Source organism: Podarcis filfolensis, assembly GCF_964270895.1.
Source record: "Podarcis filfolensis genome assembly, chromosome: 17".
Classification (NCBI taxonomy): Eukaryota; Metazoa; Chordata; class Lepidosauria; order Squamata; family Lacertidae; genus Podarcis; species Podarcis filfolensis.
In genome coordinates this window covers 33,938,241-33,952,589 of record NC_139621.1, presented here as the reverse complement: position 1 = coordinate 33,952,589, position 14,349 = coordinate 33,938,241, and the positions used below count along the sequence as shown (strand labels likewise).

Here is a 14,349-nt window from a genome sequence, read left to right as displayed (position 1 = left end):
AGCAATGGCAAGGCTAATAGTGTTTTTCATGTGGGCTGTGAGATGATATTACAACTCCCCAAAATGCAGAGGTTGGGTCCCCCAGAAGAATAACCAAAAAACCCACATATTTTTTAACAAGTTTGCAGCTCTAGGAATTGTTTATTTTGATGGTCTGTTTATGTAGGGCTGAGCTGTCAGAGCAGATTGAATAAAATAGCTCAGTAATTCTTACAACACCCTGGTAATAATAATAATAATAATAATAAGAAGAAGTATAGCACCCTATACCCACAGGTCTCAGGGAAATTCCCAAGATAAAATCACAATATAAAAACACAAAACACATACTGTAATAAAAGCAAAAACAATAACAACCCAACAACTGGAGTACTGTGTCCAGTTCTGGGCACCACAGTTCAAGAAGGACACTGACAAACTGGAACGTGTCCAGAGGAGGGCAACCAAAATGGTCAAAGGCCTGGAAACGATGCCTTATGAGGAACGGCTAAGGGAGCTGGGCATGTTTAGCCTGGAGAAGAGGAGGTTAAGGGGTGATATGATAGCCATGTTCAAATATATAAAAGGATGTCACATAGAGGAGGGAGAAAGGTTATTTTCTGCTGCTCCAGAGAAGCGAACACGGAGCAATGGATCCAAACTACAAGAAAGAAGATTCCACCTAAACATTAGGAAGAACTTCCTGATAGTAAGAGCTGTTCGACAGTGGAATTTGCTGCCAAGGAGTGTGGTGGAGTCTCCTTCTTTGGAGGTCTTTAAGCAGAGGCTTGACAACCATATGTCAGGAGTGCTCTGATGGTGTTTCCTGCTTGGCAGGGGGTTGGACTCGATGGCCCTTGTGGTCTCTTCCAACTCTATGATTCTATGATTCTATTCTAAACCCCCCTTCCTTAACACATTTTAAAAGGGCATTGGGTGTCAGTCAGCCAAAGGCCTGGTTAAAAAGGAATGTTTTCTCCTATCACCTGAAGAGGTACAGTGGTACCTCAGGTTAAGAACTTAATTCGTTCTGGAGGTCTGTTCTTAACCTGAAACTGTTCTTAACCTGAAGCACCACTTTAGCTAATGGGGCCTCCCACAGTCGTCGTGCCGCCGCCGTGTGATTTCTGTTCTCATCCTGAAGAAAATTTCTTAATCCAAGGTACTATTTCTGGGTTAGGAGAGTCTGTAACCTGAAGCGTCTGTAACTTGAGGTACCACTGTATAATGATGTCACCAGGTGAGCCTACCTGGGGAGAACATTCCACAAACAGCGAGGCAGAAAAGATCTGCTCTCTTGTTGCCACCCTCTGGACCTCTTGTAGAGGAGGCCCAGAAACAAGGGTCTCAGAAGATGATCTCAGGGTCTGGGTAGGTCCATTTGGAGAGAGGCGGTCACTGAGTTCCAGTAAAGCAGGACCCACATCATTATTCCCATGTTACAAAAGGGGGAGAGAGAACGGAGCCTGAAAAACAGTAACTTGCCTAAGCCCACCTATTGAGTTTGTTGATAATGAGATTTGAACAAGGGACTTCCCAACTCATAACTCTTATCCACTTGTAGCAGCAGGAATGATGAATCTGTGGCCCTCGATTGGTTGCTGAAGTCCCACCAACCGCAACCAGCTTAGCCAATGGTCAGGGATGACAGGAGTTGAAGTCTAGCAACATCTGGAAGGACATAGGTTCCCCATCCCTGCACCACAGCTTTACTAGATACCAACAAGTATTTAAGCTTAAAGGGATAAAGGAAGAAACTTGGGGGGGGGGGAGGGAATAGTTAGACAATGTACCGGTATTCTGATCCTCTCATTTGAGAACCCAAGACTTTTACAAACATGTGTTGTGACACACAATATGAAATCAATGATTTGGACTAGGGAAACACGACGTGGGCTACTCCAGGTGGTGCCCTTGTGGTGTTGTTGAACTTCAGCTTCCATTAGCCCAAGCCAGCATAGCTGATGATAGAGGATGATCAGAGTTGTAGACTAACCATCTTATAGATATCCTGGATTCATACTGGATAAGGTCCACCTCTGAAAGGCATGTCCTATGGTTCAGACTTCGTTACCGATAGGTTTAGAGAGTGGCAGTAAAGATGTATTCAAAGACTGCAGTATGATTTATTGCATGGGATATTTTTTAATCTAATGCAAACCACTGTGAATTTAGAATCTGGCAATGCTTTGCACTCGCAGAGGTTGCATTTAAATGTGAGTACCGGCTCATGTCACATGCAGGTGTGTGTGAGATAACCCAAAAGCATCTTCTACTTTAAGAGAAAGCATCTTCAAGAGGTAAGAACTAGGAGCAGAAGCAGTTTCTCTATTTCTAACTGTTTCCACCACCCAGCTGCTCCCCTAACCAAGGGATTCAAAGCACACATTCACCTGAGAAAATGCTTTTCATCAGATGGCTATTTCTGATATTCAGATCAATGGTACTGTCTTAGATGACGCTTAAATCGTCATCTAGATTGCCTTCTCAAATCACCCTAAATATTCAGCAACAGTAGAACTCAATGTTTGGTGCAGGCGCCAGGAAGAGTTGTGAAATGTGGTTTTGGATACTATCTGTGGATGGTATGTGGAGGATCTTCATTTTAAAACACACACATAAAAATAACAGATTGGCAAATCAAATTACAGGAATTGGTGGAGATGGCTCAATTGACTAGCAAACTCGGAAGAAACTCAAAGCAAAAATTTGCGGAAAAATGGGATGGTTATAGAATATATGTTCAAAAACGTAATACAGTGGTACCTCAGGTTAAGTACTTAATTCGTTCCGGAGGTCCGTACTTAACCTGAAACTGTTCTTAACCTGAAGCCCCACTTTAGCTAATGGGGCCTCCTGTTGCCGCCGCGCCGCTGGAGCCCGATTTCTGTTCTCATCCTGAAGCAAAGTTCTTAACCTGAAGCACTATTTCTGGGTTAGCGGAGTCTGTAACCTGAAGCGTATGTAACCTGAAGCGTATGTAACCTGAGGTACCACTGTACAGTAATAGTTTTGACTCCGTGCTAGCATTCGAGTGACAAATGAAGTAAAAGGAGGTGGATAACATTTAAGGATTTATTATGCTTTCTGAATGTATTGGAAAATTTATATAGAAAGGCCTATTGTTTTGTGTACATTCGATTGTAAGATAAAATATATGCAAAGGGACTTGACAGGAAGTCAAGTTGAAGAAAAGATTTTGTAAGATAAAAGAGGAAAAGATATTTAGTTTCATTATTATCATAATTTTTTTTTGTGTGTGTATGTATATGTGCTTTGTATGGAATGCTTGGGAGGAAATAAGACGGCAAATAACGAATAACAAACTAAATAATGATGTATATAATTTTTATTTCTCAATTATATTTTGTGGTAGTATGGGTGTAATGTTTTTTTGTAACATAAAATCATTCAATAAAAATTATTTTAAACACACACACAGAGCTTTCTAGTTTTTGTGACTGTGAAAGGTTTTTAGTATGCAGACAATACCCAGAGTCCAAAAAGATAGTTGAGTAAGAGCTCAACAACTTTGTCCGGATGTTCACTTGGCAAACTAGCTTCATCACTGTGCCCTTTCTCCACCGACTGCTCCCATCAGGGCCTTCTCTGCTGCAGCCCCTAAGTTGTGGAATTCCCTCCTGCAAGAAGGCAATTCTTGGCTTCTTCACTATGAAGCTTTCCAAGAATGCTGGAGACATACCTCTAACCTGCAGGAATCTTCACCCCATGTGGGGCTTGAACCCAGAATCCTAAAATTAAGAGTCTCCTGCTCTATGTGTGTGTTCAGGGCCCACCCTATTCCTGCGATTGTAATCTGTTTTAACTGTTGTTGGTTTTCTTAACTGTTGTAACCTGCCCTGGGACCTGCTGTTGAAGAGCTGGGAATGAATATAATAAATAATAATAGCATACCCTCCAAGGATAAGGAAAAGCAGGTCATTCTGGGATCAAGTCAGAAACCGGGGCGGCTTCTATAAATCTGGGGGCTGTCCTTGGAGAATAGGGACATTTGGAGGGTCTCTAACAACAGCGACAAATTTATGTAACCTCGCCCATCTGGCTGGGTTTCCCCAGGCACCCTGGGCGGCTCCCAACAGAATAGTAAACACACGACAAAACATCAAACATTAAAAACTTCCCTAAACAGGGTTGCCTTCAGATGTCTTCTAAAAGCATAACCAGAAACACACAACAAGCAAAAACCTAAATAAATTATGCAAAATAGGTTTACAGTATACATAGAAAAGAAAACGGAATAATGGATGCAAAACAGTTTTCAAAAAAGGCAAGAGGAAAAAGAAAGCGATGCCAACCATCGCGCTGGTTTCATTTGCGTAATTCGTACCGATTGCAGAATTGCGACCCGCGCAGAGCGCGCGCCCAGGGTTTCCCAAAGGAGCCGCCACCGCCTCTGTTTCCCGCAGGGACGGGATTTCGGGCTGCCTCCCGTCTCCGCCCACCCGTCACCATCCACAATGCAACAACCGCCGCCTCTGCCGAGGTTTCTGATCCTGCTTCGCCGGACTCCGAGGGCGGCACACAAAGGAACCGGGAGGTGGGGGATCCGGGCCTGTCCTTCTTCTCTCCTGGCTCCACCCACCACCCTTTCTCTCCAAGCGCGCGTGTGGACCCTGCAGTGACTTTGCAAGCGTGCGCTCTGCCCGGGGAGCGTGCATGCTGGAAGCGAGCAGATTTTGATGGGTTTTTAATTTTTGATTTTTTTTTTAAGGGGTGTGTGGGTGACAGCAAGCAAAGGCTTTCCACCCCCCACCCATCCCCAGATATATATATATTTATAAATTCACGATCAGTGAATGAACGTGATTCCATGATCCCGCAGCACCTGTAAAAGGGATGTGCTAGGTGTGCTCTGATACAGGAGGAAAAACGGAGGAGGAGGAGGAGGAAGAAAAGTGTTGCGGTGCAAGAGCAGGCAGGAGCTGAAATCTTTGCTGCGGAGAGAGACGATTGTGAGCTGGGCGGGCTCGCCAGCCCTTGGACGCTGCACCAAAAACCCAGGCTGCATGACCATCACAAAGGTAGGAAGAGGGAGCGGTGCAAAAAAGGGACTAAAGCGACGCACCTGCTCTTGAACCGCGTCGCAGGTGCCGGGCATTTTGCAAGCACCAGCCCAGATCCTGCAGTTCCACTGCTGCGTCGTGCGTCCGGCATTATAACGCACTGGAAACCGTCCGCTCGCAAAAACAAAACAAAATACGGGGGGAAGTCTTGCAAATGTCCCTGAGTGGCTTGGTGGATCATTCTTAGAAGGGTGGATCCTCCCGACCCTGCATCGTTCTGGATCTGAGGGGCGGGGCGAAATCACAACATCAGCAAAAAATGCTTGCATGAATTTGACAGCAACATATACTTAGCTATCAAATCGTCGTCGCCCTCCACCCCTTTTTAAAAAAATACATCTGTCGGGTTGGGTGAGTTGTAGCATTCACGTTTGCTCAGGAAAGAGGGGAGCCGTATCTGATTCCCACCCCTTGTGTGTAAAAATAAGAAGCATAATCCACCAGCAAGTTCTCCTGGGCAAGGAAACGCTTTTTCAGCCTGCAAATGGATTGGCACATTTCTTGTTAAGACCTGAGCATATTAGAGGAACTGATCTCAACCCTATCTTATTCTAGATATGCGGGGAGGGGAAAACATTAGCTCTTGAGAGAAAATAAAATCGTATTGATTTAGGGCTGCCAACTTTGATTCCAGGAACAGAAGGCCGAATGAGGCCAGAGCCTGGAGGGATCTGTTTCACTGGGGTAGATCTCCTGGGCACGCCTAAGCTGGCCTTGGAGTTTGCTTGCATTTCAGGTCACCTGCGGCGAGTAGAAAATCTACTCCAAGTGACGAGCCATCAAATTTATTTGCCAATTGGAAGAAAGTTGGTTTTGCTTTTCATTCAAGCTGTCGGTGTCAAGTCCCGTCCCCCCACCTCAGAATTCTTCCTATACAGTATGCATTTCCAAACGCTAGCCATTTAATTTAATTTAATCATTGCTTTCCTACCCACCTAATGCCAACTAACTGCTCCATTGTTCTTGCAACCAGGTGGTTAAACGTGCCCCAAAAGGTGGGTTGTTTCAAGTCTTTCAGTGCAACCTTATTGGTGGAAACAGGCTTCCAATCTGCTCTAGTGCTTGTTTGGGGCCAAAGGATGGTAGTTACTCTGGATAAGATAATTCAGAGTCCAGGTTTGATATTGTCTGTGTGACCTCGGTATGCCCTTCTGTGCCATGGGCTTGTTGCAGACGTAGATAAGGTGGTTGACTAACACAGTAGGATAGATTTATTGCCCTGACTTTGCCCTGGGGGCCAGGGAGACCTATGGAGGATTTGCAACAAGAATATTGCTGTAACTTTGCCCTTGAGTTCAGGGGAACCTGATGAGTGTGCAAAAGGATTATGATGTTATTATTTTCAAAGGAGGTTTTGTCTGCAACTGAGAACCACATGAAGGATAATAATCATACTCTAGTTCCATAGAAATTCTTTTGCTATGAGAATGGGTGGCTAGACTCAAAAGAGAAGACTCCTGCACTTTTAATATTTGGCGAAGCAGAGCGCATTCCAACAGGTGTAGCGCTTGTATCTGGCCATCCTAATGGTGCTAGGTAATTGCTGAGAGATGTGGCTTAGTGTCAGTTGATCCAGCTATTAACTGTTGGGTGCTAATTACGCAGTTCTGGAGGTCATAAGAATTGCTTTGTTGGATGAGATCAATACATTGTGCTCACTGTGGCCTTCTAAGTGCCTCTGGGAAGCTCATAAGCAAAGCGTGAAGGCAGCAGCTATCCTTCCACCGTGTTTTCCTCCTGTGTCTATGACCACCATCTGGAGTTTGAGAACCATAACTAGCAATGGTTTGCTTATTTAAATGTCTAACGTTGCTTCCCCCCAGCCACATCCGATTCCCAATGACTGCCACGAAAGAGCCATCTAGTAAAACTAATAAACATTTTCTCCAATAATGAATGAAAGTTAGGAAGCCAACAGCCAAATACTTGGTTAGTTATTTAAAAGTGAAATGTGAACTTCAGCCTTCTTTGTGTCTTGAGCTCTTGGTCATGGGTTCCATTCCTCTCTCCCTTCCCCACCATTATAAAGGTAAAGGGACCCCTGACCATTAGGTCCAGTCGTGACCGACTCTGGGGTTGCGGCACTCATCTTGCTTTATTGGCCGAGGGAGCCGGCGTACAGCTTCCGGGTCATGTGGCCAGCATGACTAAGCCACTTCTGGCGAACCAGAGCAGCGCACGGAAACGCCGTTTACCTTCCTGCCGGAGCGGTACCTATTTATCTACTTGCACTTTGACGTGCTTTTGACCTGCTAGGTTGGCAGGAGCAGGGACCTCACCCCGTCACGGGGATTCGAACCGCTGACCTTCTGATCCGCAAGTCCTAGGCTCTGTGGTTTAACCCACAGCGCCACCCGCGTCCCTTCCCCACCATTACTTTCCCCTAATTTTCCTTCTGCTCCATCCGTTGGCAGCATTCCCTAGTTCCAAGCTTTCAAGCCTGGACTCCATTGCTTTGGCCTGCTTCCTTCAACCACCCCAAGTTCTCGTTTGCTAGGAGGTCCTTCTGTTCCTTTTTCATTAGTCCTGTTTCCCTGCCCATCTGTAGGATCTGAGCAGCTCTTCTTGAGAGACTTAGGGTTAGAACAATGCAGTTCTTCAGCCTGTCTTGCCTACCATAGCGGCTCACCTAGAGACTTCTCCTCTAAGCCATGGTATTTCAGGGCTAGGCCGTGAGCAGCAATCTGAGATGAGCCAGGGACCACAGAACAAGCTACAAGTCAGGACCAAAGAGTAGGTGGGGTGTAGTGGTTGAGATGCTGGACTAACACCTGGGAGACCAGGGTTCAAATCCTCACTCAGCCAGGAAACTCACTGAGCGACCTGGGCCAATTCCTGACCGTCAGCCTAACCTACCCCATCCATTCTTAAGGAAATCAGCCCTGAGTGCTCACTGGAAGGACAGATCATGAAGCTGAGGCTCCAATACTTTGGCCACCTCATGAGAAGAGAAGACTCCCTGGAAAAGACCCTGATGATGGGAAAGATGGAGGGCACAAGGAGAAGGGGACGACAGAGGACGAGATGGTTGGACAGTGTTCTCGAAGCTACAAACATGAGTTTGACCAAACTGCGGGAGGCAGTGGAAGACAGAAGTGCCTGTTGTGCTCTGGTCCAGGGGGTCACGAAGAGTCGGACACGACTAAACGACTAAACAACAACAAAGCTTTTGGCCTCTGGGGTATAGTGCTGGAACTTTCCTGTTCCACTCATTAGGCACCATGGTTTTGTGGGGTTTCCCCTTAGCTCAAATTACCAGGTGGTTAATTAACACCGAACCTTCCTTTGGGGGAGTTGAAGTATGCTCACCAGGGAGAAACACACTGGGGCATGGGAGCCCATAATAAATGTGACACACACCATAGAAATGGGTGTGACAATGTTAAGGGCAGGCCTAGGCTGTGCTTGAATCGAGGTAGATTCTCTAGCCCGGGGCCCTGAGATCAGTAGCTGCCTCCAGCAGGGCAACTAGCAGAAAAGTTGCCAAGTCAGTAGCAGAAGGCCTGGCTTCTTGTTCTCACATCAGACCTGGCCAATCCACAGGCTTCATGCGCTCTGTTAGTTGGAGAGGTTGATATTGGCTGTGTACCTGTGTTATAGATGGATATAGGACACACAGTCCTGGGTCGTTCTCTGGGACCAGGAGGTTCCTGCTTCAAGCCTTGAGGCTAAGCAGAGACCTTTGCAAGCCTTTGCTTTGGGAAGTATATGATTGTGTCCTAGCATTAACCATAGGATGCATGTGGTTCATTGAGAGGGGGATAATGAAGCCACATTGGCAAGCCCTGCCTCCACTGCTGACATTCACTGGGTCCACATCAGTTGGTGTGGGGCTCCCCACAAATACTGATGCATGTGCATAGATCTCATGATGGGAGTTCCTGGTTGGACAGGAGCTCCTCTTTATGTGGAAGAAGTATACATGCTAGCCAAATGCACAGTTGGCATGGTACATGGCTGTTGCACATGTCAGCAGTGTTAGATATATAAGCTAGGTGCCAAATGGCTCCTTCAGCCAGGGTTACAGTCGCCAAAGCCTAGTTGCCATTTTGGGGGCCAGAGGGCTCGAAAGTCATATTTTCCAATAAAATTTATTGGTTGCTGAAATATAACAGCTAGAATTCTACAGCAGGCATAGGCAAACTCCGCCTCCTCCCAGATGTTTGGGACTACAATTCCCATCATCCCTAGCTAACAGGACCAGTGGTCAGGGATGATGGGAATGGTAGTCCCAAACATCTGGAGGGCCGGAGTTTGCCTATGCCTGTTCTACAGGATTTGCTGCTAGTGTGTGAAAACAGTCAAGATCCAAGGACGCCCAGGCATGCACCTCCAGATGATGGAGACATCAGATACCACCCTAGTGCCTGGGCATCTTCACTTGGTTGCAAGTGGCGAATAGCTGGGTACAAAATGTGCCTGGCGAATTTTGAATGCTGCATGTCAGCAGTGAGGCATGGCCGGCCCGCACAACCCCAGATCTTCCTCCCACACGCTTTCAGTGCGTGCGTATGTGTGCGCCTTCTGAACCCGCCTCATGTTGAGAAGGCTAGCAAGCCACTGTCATTCGATTCCCCCACCCTGCATCTTCACCCACAAAGCACTCCACAAGTGGTACAGTACTCGTGTTGAGTGTAGGATCAAGCCCTTGATGAACAGCTGTAATGTGAAGTTAATGAAAGGTAAAAGGATACTCAAATAAGTTCATTTTCATTCCTCAGGGTGTAAAATGATCGTTGTGCCGGCGGCAAAAGAGAGGCTTTGTGCAACACGGCACACAGTTGATGTTGTTAGAGCTGGCCAGGAGCTTTCCGTCTTGTGGCTGTGATTAAGGCTGGAGAGTGAAGGAGACACTGTAATCCTATATTGATTTACTTAATGCTGGCTGGTGTGACATCTAACTGGTTTAGTATCACTGGCTATGCAGAGAGCTGGTTCTCTCTACAGCTTTCGCATATCTGACATGCAATACTGATTTTATTTTCTGTTGCTGTCATGTTAAATATGCAGCTCGGTTGGTTAGAGCGTGCTGCTGATAACGCCAAAGTTGCAGGTTCAATCCCCATATGGGACAAGCTGCACATTCCTGCATTGCAGGGGGTTGGACGAGATGATCCTCAGAGTCCCTTCCAGCTCAAGAATTGTTTGTTTCTAAGTGTGATTATCACTGATGCTCTGTTGTCTTGGGATAGATACATGCCTCCTCCAGTGGCAGGCAACCTTCATTCTATTAGTGCAACAGAATGCCCCTTGGTTGACGCTAAGCTATTTAATCCAGCTTGTGTAAGTGGAGGAGAGGCGGGTCTGCCTTATGCTAGGACCCATATAGTTCAGTTGGTAGAGCATGAAGCCCTTCATCTCAAGGTTGTGGGTTCGAGCCCCACGTTGGGCAAAAAAGACTTATTTGTTGCAGGGGGTTGGACTTGATGACCCTTGTGGTCCTGTCCAACTCTACAATTCTATGAGACAGATGGTCCATGGTCTCCAAAATCTCAGGTGGCATTATTTCCTAAACCAAGTTACCCAAGGAGCCAGGAACTGAGCTGATATTACTTATTGTTACACTGGGTGCTATACAAGCTAATATTCGAAAGTCATGCGGTTGTATCCATTGGTGGCTTTCTGCTATTGCAAAGCACTTCCACAAGCAGAAGGCATTTTTGACAATCTCCCTGCCCACTGCAACCGTCTGTGTGCAACTCCCCCCCCCCCAAAGCTCCTGTGGGTTGTGGGGCTCTCTGGAACATTATGGGATGTGGCATGGGTATGTCTGCAGCAGGCAGGGGTGAGGAATGAAAACTGAGGGGCCTTACCTCATGCAAGCAGTAGTTATTTCACTAGAGCAAACCTACTGTTAGATACAACTCAGCAATGGGGAATGGCTCCCCTTTGCAGCTGTGGATTATAGAGCCATGGAAGAGCAGAAGTTCAGGCTTCTGGTCAGCAGTGACATGCCGTCCATGCATTGGGAGGTCAGGGGCAGGTCAAGACGATAAGGCCAGAAGAAGCAATAAACCATGGGAAAAAAGCCAAGGCTCTTGAGCAGATTATTTCTTGAAGAACCTTCTGGTCTATTTAATGCGTTGTGCTTCCTGTTAATAAATCAATCCATTTGTGATTTTAAAGAATGTACTGTACTGCTGGTGATTCATTATCTCACTGCAAGCGAAACTGGGGACCTTTCCAAGGACACGCCTCACCCTCGATAAAAGATTCCCTCCCCTACAGTCTAATGGTGGCCCATACCAAGGGAGCTGCGGTAGATGACAACTCCCATCTGGAGAAGAACGACGTGAGGCAGGGCATTTGGGACATGGTCTGCATGATCAAGCTGATGTTCATTGTTGGGGTTTCTTGGGTAGCAGATGCAATGAAGGATGGGTTGTTGTTGTTGTTGTTTAGTTATTTAGTTGTGTCCGACTCTTCGTGACCCCATGGACCAGAGCACGCCAGGCACTCCTGTCTTCCACTGCCTCCCGCAGTTTGGTCAAACTCATGCTGGTAGCTTCAAGAATACTGTCCAACCATCTTGTCCTCTGTCATCCCCTTCTCCTTGTGCCCTCCATCTTTCCCAACATCAGGGTCTTTTCCAGGGAGTCTTCTCTTCTCATGAGGTGGCCAAAGTATCGGAGCCTCAGCTTCAGGATCTGTCCTTCCAGTGAGCACTCAGGGCTGATTTCCTTCAGAATGGAGACATTTGATCTTCTTGCAGTCCATGGGACTCTCAAGAGTCTCCTCCAGCACCATAATTCAAAAGCATCAATTAGGAAATAAAGCTATTGGCATATCCTGGGCCAGATTTACTGCCAGAAGCGCCTCCCATCACTTGTGATTGGTTTTTTTGTGGTTTCTATATGGAGGCGGAGCTACTTTTGTTGTGTTCACATATAGCTTCCTGAAGGTTGCCCACACCTTCTGGCTGGCAGAAGTTCCCCGTCCCTGCTGTATGGGATAAGAGGTGCAGTTACTTCATCCAGAATCGGAATATGAGAGGTTCATGGTGCTAGTAGGAGTCTGAGAAGAAACCAGTGTTCTTCCCAGAGATGGGCTGTTCAGCCCTGGCCCTCCTAACGGATTAGGATCAAGCTCTCCAGACAGCTTATATGGGCTAAACGGCAGCAAGCAGATTAAAAATCATGCCTTGACAATAGCTTTCTTTATCGCCGAGGGAAGGTAATATAACTGTTGTAGTTTAGATATATTAAAAAAGAGGGATTAAAATCCACAGTAAAAACAAACATCAACAAAGAAAGCCATCTAACAGGTGACCAAAGAGAGAGACTTTGTATTAGCCAACTGATACATCAGATTAATAGAAATCACTGTAATTAATAAAGCAGCCAACATCAGCAAAGGATTAGAGAGGTTCTGTACTTTGCATGGATATCGGCCCCATCCTTTAGTTTGTTGATTGTGGTTTCCTTCCAAATACTCTCGTTTCATATGGGTTATTTTGGCTGCACATGGGACCGGTTATAAAGAAGCTGACATCCTTACAGTAGTCCCAGCGTGTATGCACAAGAGAGCCAGTGTGATGTAGTGGTTAAGAGCGATGGACTCGTAATCTGGTGAACCAGGTTCGCTTCCCCGCTCTTCCACATGCAGCTGCTGGGTGACCTTGGGCCAGTCACACTTCTTTGAAGTCTCTCAGCCCCACTCACCCCACAGAGTGTTTGTTGTGGGGGAGGAAGGGAAAGGAGAATGTTAGCCGCTTTGAGACTCCTTAAAGGGAGTAAAAGGCGGGATATCAAATCCAAACTCCTCTTCTTCTTACAGTAGTGCTCCTTTGGGGCAATGTTGATTCTAGCATCTGTCATCCACACAGGTTGTGCTTGCACATGTCCAGCAATTATAAGTTATCCACCTTGAGAAATCCAGCTGTGGAGGTTGGTCCTTGATTGCTCTGGCCTTGCCTCACACCCAGTCTAGAGATGCACCAGGGGGAGTTTTCTTCTGCTTTTCTGTATGCTCAGAACAGTGACTCATACAGAAATGCTGGATGATAATCCTTACTTTTGCATCCTCTGAAAATGGTGTTTAAGAGTGAAGCATGGTTCCTGTTGAGTTCGGGGGGAGGAATCGGAGCACTATTAGAATGTGAGGAAATATTGCATTAGAACTTTGGGGTTTCTGCCGGATGAGATGCCGCAGAATTAAATGCACATCTCCATCCAGACAGTGAACTTGCATTTGGGATTCCTCCCACCATCCCTGCTAATAGTCAAGATGGGTGGTGGAATTCCTATCAGTATGGAAGTGAGACATTATAGGACCACCCAAAACAAGGACCAGGGTTCTCCATACTTGTGGACTTACAGGACATACATAGAAGTGTAGATTTGTAAATGAAAACACCAAAGACCCCAAAACAACTCTGAACTTCCAAGATGATGATGGGGCGGGGGTGGAAATTGGATGAATGGCAGTTGGTCTTCTCAAGTCCATAACAGGCTGCAGCAAGTATCCTAGAGGGAGTGGTTGGTACTAGGAAGAAGAGAGAAAGTATCTATTTGCATAGATAAACTCCCAGCTTCAGTCTCCTGGATCTCCAGGTATGATTGGAAGAGGTGCTTCTAGTCAGTATAGAATTATGGAGATAGATGGACCCAGTTGTCTGGGTCAGGATAAGGCCGCTTCCTCTGTTCCTAAGAAACACAGTGACGAGCTTCTTTCATTTCCCTTAAGGAATAAGTGCTGCTGAAGCAAAACGGCATGTTTTATTAAGAAAACAAGGCGAAAGCAAGTTCTTAAAATAGCGATTTGCAGTCGTATTGCTTTTCTGCAGTTGTATGGATTTTTTAAAATCTCTCGTACGACGCAGAAACCAAATGTATCAGAACTTAGCAAGTGCCTCAGGGTGCGAGGAGTAAATGAAATACTACCCCTAAAGTTGTTTAAAAAAACAACAACTCCACATCTCCTCTGAAGAACACAGGAGATTTCAGGAGGGGGAAAAGGGGAAATGACAACTTTTCCCCTTCCCACTCTCTAGAAACCTCCCTATTCTGATATGTAAAAATCCTGGAAGGGTATTAGGGATGGAAGGATGTGTGTCATGAAGTTTAAAAAAAATATATCTTCATGTTAGGGAGGCTTCAGGAGATGGGAAAGGAAAAAGAAAACCTATTTTCTCATTCTCCAGAAAGTTCATCCAGCATATTACACTGACTCTTTAGATATAACTGGACTACAATGCCCATCATCCCTGACCGTTGGCCATGCTGATGGGAGCTGTAGTCCAACAACATCAGTAAGGCCACAAGTTTCTCCATCCATGCTACATAGC

General features: G+C 46.1%; 1 protein-coding gene and 1 long non-coding RNA gene across 2 annotated transcripts in view; one reads left to right on the top strand and one right to left on the bottom strand.

Moving 5' to 3' along the window:
• The window catches only part of LOC310753062, a 58,466-nt gene that overhangs the window by 9,842 nt on the left and 34,275 nt on the right, over positions 1 to 14,349 (bottom strand). The gene's annotated exons all lie outside the window — the stretch shown is intronic.
• CORO2A (coronin 2A) overlaps positions 4,383 to 14,349 on the top strand; it is a 65,661-nt gene continuing 55,694 nt past the window's right edge. Inside the window, exon 1 of the mRNA XM_083593546.1 lies at positions 4,383 to 5,021. Coding sequence (XP_083449672.1) covers positions 5,007 to 5,021 — 15 coding nt within the window. The 5' untranslated portion in view covers positions 4,383 to 5,006. The remainder of the gene's footprint in view (positions 5,022 to 14,349) is intronic.